We start from the raw sequence: 6,303 nt of genomic DNA on the forward strand, positions 1-6,303 counted from the left end.
GCTGAACCCAGGCAGTGCCATGAGCTGAGATGGTGGTGAAGGAAAAAGTATTTTGACTTAGGTACACTGTCTTTCCCCCAAACACCCAGATTCTTGCCAATAAGCAAAGCCTTTCATTTCAATAGTGAGGTCCTTGTCAGCTTTATTAAGATGGCAAAATTAACTCTTGCAGAGAGTTAGCTCATTGTAATTAAATCGCCATTGTGTTACCAGATCCTCTATAGCCTCTTGTATTTGAGGGCTGCTGAAGTAGTTCATATGCTTAACACTCCTCCTGCACAGGGGTGATTTTTATGCTTCTTAGTATTTTCCAAGTGCTTGCAGAGAGTGGTGGGCAGAATGGAGTCTTAATCTCTAATGATGTGAATATGATGAACTTGAGAGCAGAAGCTGTACCTGTACTGGCTGTTGTGAAACAAATTCTTGTGCTGCTTTGGTAAAGTGGCTGCTTATGAACAGCTAAATTGAACAGCACCCTTGACTGCTGTTAAAGAGTTAGGTGGATTTTAAAATAGCTTTGCCCTCGGCGTTGGAGCTGGTGATCAATAAAACATTAAGCTGCAATGTTAATTAGAAGTCAGATATCTTACATAATTATTGTGAGAAAATTGTGGCACTGTAGTAAAGGACCTGCCAAGGAGGAAAGTTAAATTCTTGAGATATTTAATTAGTTGTGTTAAAGAAACTTTTCAGGAAGACATAGATTTCTTAAAGGGCTGAATGTGCTTTTTCTTGAGGATTTTTTGGAGATGGCAGCATTTCCTTCTGAGGATGGTTTCTTTATGGGAGGTGCCAGCATAAGTCCTCCAGGCTGAACGTGGTGTAGGTGTACAGCTCTGAAGGAACATTTGGTGAGTCTGCATTTCAGCAAGATAGCTGTTTGAGTGTGACATGCACAGGCATCACTTGCTGTCACCGTAGCTAAGGGCAGCCTTGCCAGGGGTCTGGCCGTGCTCCCTCTGAGGCTCTTGGAGGAGCACAATCCCCTCTGCCCTGGCCTTGATACTTCCATGTTGCTTGTTTGGTAAGAGAAGCGAAAGCTGACAGCTCATCTTCCAAATACCCAGCACCAAGGAGAAATTGAGTTCAAGCTCCTTAATCCCTGGCTTCATCCTGTGTAGGACAGACTTCCTTCCTTCACGTGGGTCCTTCTTAATCCAGCCAGCCACAGTGTGGAGGAAACAGCTGCTCTCCGATGCCTGATATGTCAGTGAAGTTGATTTTGGTGACTTTCCCTCAGGGTGGGTGGTGAGAAGACACCTCAGCCAATTTTCTTGAAATTTGCAAGAGTTTGATACTTTAACCAAATTAAATGACATGTTTGGGTTTGTTTCCGAGGTGCTTTTCTCCCTGACCCTCACTTTCATCTTCAGTCTCATCTGCATATTCACGTTGCCTGTGCTCCCCTGTGGTGGTGGGTAGGCAGGGTGGGAGGCTGAAATCAACCCAGACTATCTCAGCAATAAAGACCAGTTTGCAAACAAAATAAATACAGAAACTCTCCAAGCTTATGTTTCCTCTAGAAGTGCCTAAGGATGTTTCTGGTGCGTGCTAGAATGGAGATTCCATCATCCTTATGAGAATAGTTGAAATTTTTACCAATCCTTTCTCCTCCCTAGATCATAGAATCACAGAATGGTTTGGGTTGGAAGGGACCTGAAAGCACATCTAGTCCCACCCCCCCTGCCACGGGCAGGGACACCTTCCACTAGAGCAGGTTGCTCCCAGCCCCATCCAACCTGGCCTTGAACACTGCCAGGGATGGGGCAGCCACAGCTTCTCTCACTAAATCTAACAATAATGAATAACTAAAAATCAGTTGCTGAAATCAAGAGCCCTGAAAGGGGCCCATCTTTGGGGTAGCACTGAGTCCTGCCCACAGAAACCAGAATTTCTTTGAAGCTGTCTTGAATTAGAGGCTGAAATTGGTGCAGGCATAGGGGCCCTGAGAGCTGCTGACTCTTTGTTGATCAGTTGTAGCAGTAGTTAGTTGATACCTGATGATACCAGATGAAGTGTATGGCTTTCACAAGGCAAGCCAAGCTATTTTCGGGGACTTCTTGTGGATGTGTGGTGAATGGTACTCAGATCTGGGCTCATGCTGCTCCCACCTCGGGCAAGGCAGCAAACCTTTGTATATGTATAGGGCACAGTGCTGGTCTCACAGCTTGGCTTCAGCTTTCTCCTTCCTATTGGGGACATGACCTGTGTTGCTGGACTCCCACTTCAAAAGGAAAGTCACCAGCCACCTCTATCCTCCTGCGTGACCCCATCATAATGATGTCTTTGCAGGCAGTAGACCCTGCTACTGACCACACCAGCTGCCTGAGGCTGCCTGTGTGCCAGCTCTTCCGCACTGTCCGGCATGAGGAGCTCACAGCACTGCTGTGTCAGGACGCTCCAGTGCTCTTATCTGTTCTTCAGGGCTTTTCTGGGCTTGCAGGCTCCCAGAAGTCTTTCCAGCTTTCTCCATCTTGGCTCTGCTCCCTATTCCTCCAAGGCACCTTCTGCCTGTGCTGCCTCTGTCCTCTCCAGCTGTATTTGCAGTGAGCCATCAAGTAGCTGTGATATCTGTGGGTTCAGGACTCTCTGCTGTCACATCTTCCTCTGCTCACACCCTGCCAACAGCAGCACTGTGGCAACAAGCAGCTGCTGCTGACACCCATGCGTGCTTTTCCTCCATGCCACTGAAGACCCTGTGTTCTCCAGCTGGTACAGCCAGAAGCAAGGCTGGTGAGAGTTGTGGGAGGAAGGCTGGGGTCCCAAGTCCTGTTTCACTGGAGCTGTGACTTTCTTTTCCTCAGGCTTAGGACAAACACTAGTGCATTTCCTTAAGGGATTCTGTTTTCAGTACATCTTTGCAGAGGGCATCAGAGAACAAACCTTGGTGGTGCGGGGTGACAAGGTGAGATCCTAAGAGGTGCTCTGGGTACAGGCAGGGAATTGAGCAAGTTGAGGCCATCTGTAGGGCAGTGTTGGCTCTTTAATCTCTGCTTCCATTGCATGTCCTCCTGACTTCATGATCTCAAAACCCACAGGGCCACTTCTGAGCTCCTGGCAGGGCTTCTCTCCGCACTGACCATCATGCCACAGGGTCTTGGCTTGGAGGAGAATCTGCTCAGCACTGTGCGAATACTGACTGAAAAGTCCCCCAGGAGAGCTGCTACCCAGTAACTAGTACAGGTGCCTCCAGTGCACAAGGAGAGGGTTGGCATTGCTGATTTCAAGGGAGAACTGTCGGTGCTCAGGAACAAACTCAAGGCAAATTCCCCCATGTTGGGGAAGAGATACCATCTGTGATGACATATGAGAACTGCCACTTAGAATATTTTCTTAATTGTGCATCTTGTGACCCAGGCGGGAGTGTCCCATCTCGAGCATCCTTCAGGAGAGCATATGGGTACAGAAACTGGTGGATCTCTGGAGCAGGAGGAAGGAAGTTTGTAGTGGTTTTGCTGTGTGGTGAAGGTTGCTCCTGTGTTTGTTGAAGGCAGGAGCTTTAACAGACTGCACCTGAGCCACTTTGCTCGTGAGATAGTTGCATGTTATCTATTTCCACACTTTCCATTGTGGTTTTGCCAGCCTCTCTGGCGGAACACAGCAGGTCCCTGCTCTGCCACAGGGATCCAGAGGACACTTGGGGAAAGAGAGCTGTTCAGCAAGAACAGAGCAGCCTCTCCTCTCCTGCCACAGTTGGGACACATGGGAGTCCTGTGAGGTGAAGACCTGATGTTAGGGGGGACAAACCAAGCCTACACTGCTATGGCTGGATGCTCTGACCCCTTCCCTCTTTGCTGTGTCCCCAGTAAAGGTGCAGTGCAGGCTGTTCAGGCCCAGAACCAGATCTGTGTCCTTGACATTGACATCCAGGGTGTGAAGAACATCAAGAAGACAGACCTGAATCCCATCTATATCTCTGTGCAGCCTCCGTCCATAGACATCTTGGTGAGCGACCGCCTTCCTTTGCCGTTAGGCGGTTAGAGGTAATCAGCGTCTTGCTCTGAAGCGATGGGGGTTCCCCCCTCATTGATTCATCTATTTATTTTTAAGGGCTGTAGAACAGGCGGGGAGGACATTTCTGAGCACACCCTTACCTCTGCCCCCTCCAGCTCCCCAACCTCTGGCCCCCAGGGCATAAATCTTCCTGTGCTCTTCTTTGAGTCCCTCCTATACAGTTTTCACACCTCAGCATGTTTGCCTGCAGTGGGTTATAGACTCCATTGCAGCGTGGCCAGCCTTTAAATGCATTAGTTGTGCTTAATGCTGAGGAGAGGAGGAGATTAAACTGAGGGAAGCTGGTTCTCTGCAGCACTGAAAATCCTGTACCCCTCTGGTCTTATGGGGCCCTATATAGTAATGATTGCAGTGTGCCTTTCACAGAAGCAAAATCATTGCCATGGTTCAGAGAGGGATGTGGACACGTATGTGTGCAACTTGTTGAAGCTGTGCAAGGAATATGGGCAGTAAAGGCCACAACTCCTGGCTCTCCCCTCTTGGTGGTGTTGAGTTTGTGGAGGAGGAAGCCAACAGCACCAGACACCAGAGTCCAGCAGAGAGATTTAATCTCCCAGCAATACCTGCGAATAACCAAACCAACCCAAAACCTGGGGGAGAACAAGAGACTGGCAACCTGATCTCTGGGTAGGAGAGTTTGAGCCTAAACTCACCTTGTCCACTGGTTTGCTCTGGGCTGCAAATGAAGCCCCTCTTTGCAGAGTGTTATGTCACCTGCTGGTGGCTGCTGGCAGTAGGAAATGGCAGACAGCATTGGCTCATGGGGCGAGTGGTGGTTTCGGCATCCAGCATTCAGAACACGTTTCTTAACCATTTTTGTCATTGGGTTTAGGAAAAAAGACTACGTGACCGAAAGACTGAGACGGAAGAAAGTTTACTGAAGCGTTTGACTGCAGCCCGCATAGATTTGGAGCTTAGTAAGTCCAGAGGCCTTTGAGTGATGTGCACAGGGAGAGGGGATGCATTGCTGCTTTGGGAGATGTTTTTTATATGAACATCTGACTTTTGTCAGGAGCGCTGGCAGAGCTTGGACATTAGCTGAGTTTTATCTAAGCACCACACTGCGTCATGTCCCACTGCAGTTCCTTGTGAGTGGTTGGCAGAGGGGCTGAAGTAATAACAACATGTCGTAACTCAGGTCATGCACAAGAGATGGCACAGGGAGAGACACATTCTCAAGCTCTTAACTCCCTGTCGCTGTCTCTCTATCCAGGTAAAGAGCCTGGCCTGTTCGACTTGGTCATTATTAATGATGATTTAGAAAAAGCCTATTCTGAATTGAAGGAGACACTCCTGGAGGTGAGTCATCGTTTGGGGCTTTTTTACCCTGCTCCCTGGGCAGGGATGACCTCTAGGATGAGTGGGTAAAGGTTTGCCTATAGGCAGCCACAGAAATGTGACTACGTGTGTGCACTTGATATGGTTTGAGCTGCTGAGTGACATAGGCTGAGCACAGATCTTGTATGAGCAGTGATGGATCAGCAGCCTAAGACTGGGAAACGGATCCAGTACAATACTGGGTTCGGGGCAAAATAAACACATGTCTCTTGGCAATATGGAAGGGGGCCCACTATTTTTGAAGATCCTCAAGGTCAAACCTTGCCTTGTCCTAAATGCTCCTGTGTAAACTCTGGGCTTGGTCCTGCAATGTTGTGGAGTTGGTCTGAGGAGATGATCGCTTGAGGCCTCCAGAGATGCGAAATTAAGAGCTTTTCCCAAAGAGTGGCAGATGCTCAGTAGTTTTCCCTATCTCCCTGCAGGAAATCAAGAAGACCCAAGAATCCAGGAAGTCCTGAGCTGAGCCCGCTTGGATGTTTTATCTTTGCACATCATTCCCAAAGCACGTGATGCCCATTTCATTATAAGAGACATTCCCTTTAGACTGATCCTCCTCCCGAGTTACTCCAGGATGTTTCTATTAAAAGGAAAGAAAATGAAACCTGGTCACACTTGTGCTTGTGTTCGCCACAAACTTGGTGTGTGCTCTCCCAGGTTTGTACCTCAGGAGGATGCTTTGGAAGGGATTGTGTGGTGTCTGCTGCCAAAGGGCAGAGCCGTTCTTTGAGGCTTCACAGGAGCTGCCTGGGCAGTTGTGGCCCTGACACATGGCTTTGGATCCTGCTGCAGTATTTGTGGAGGTACATGTTGTGCCAGCTAATGCTGCTCAATAAAGGGGAGATACTTAGATTGATTCCAGCTGCACATGGAGGGTTTACATGTTCATCGGCACCCAGTGTCGTAAGTGTTGGCGTCCTCTTCTCCCTCTGGTTCCTGCTTACTTTTGCAGAC

The 6,303-nt window shown here is 48.6% G+C and overlaps 1 protein-coding gene across 1 annotated transcript in view; it reads left to right on the forward strand.

The window, feature by feature from the left end:
* GUK1 (guanylate kinase 1) overlaps positions 1-5,942 on the forward strand; it is a 9,818-nt gene extending 3,876 nt beyond the window's left edge. Inside the window, exons 4-7 of the mRNA XM_010024312.1 lie at positions 3,807-3,945; positions 4,847-4,931; positions 5,228-5,313; positions 5,775-5,942. Coding sequence (XP_010022614.1) covers positions 3,807-3,945; positions 4,847-4,931; positions 5,228-5,313; positions 5,775-5,810 — 346 coding nt within the window. The 3' untranslated portion in view covers positions 5,811-5,942. The remainder of the gene's footprint in view (positions 1-3,806; positions 3,946-4,846; positions 4,932-5,227; positions 5,314-5,774) is intronic.
* Positions 5,943-6,303: the final 361 nt, after the last annotated feature.

Source organism: Nestor notabilis, unplaced genomic scaffold, assembly GCF_000696875.1.
Source record: "Nestor notabilis isolate BGI_N333 unplaced genomic scaffold, ASM69687v1 scaffold931, whole genome shotgun sequence".
Classification (NCBI taxonomy): Eukaryota; Metazoa; Chordata; class Aves; order Psittaciformes; family Psittacidae; genus Nestor; species Nestor notabilis.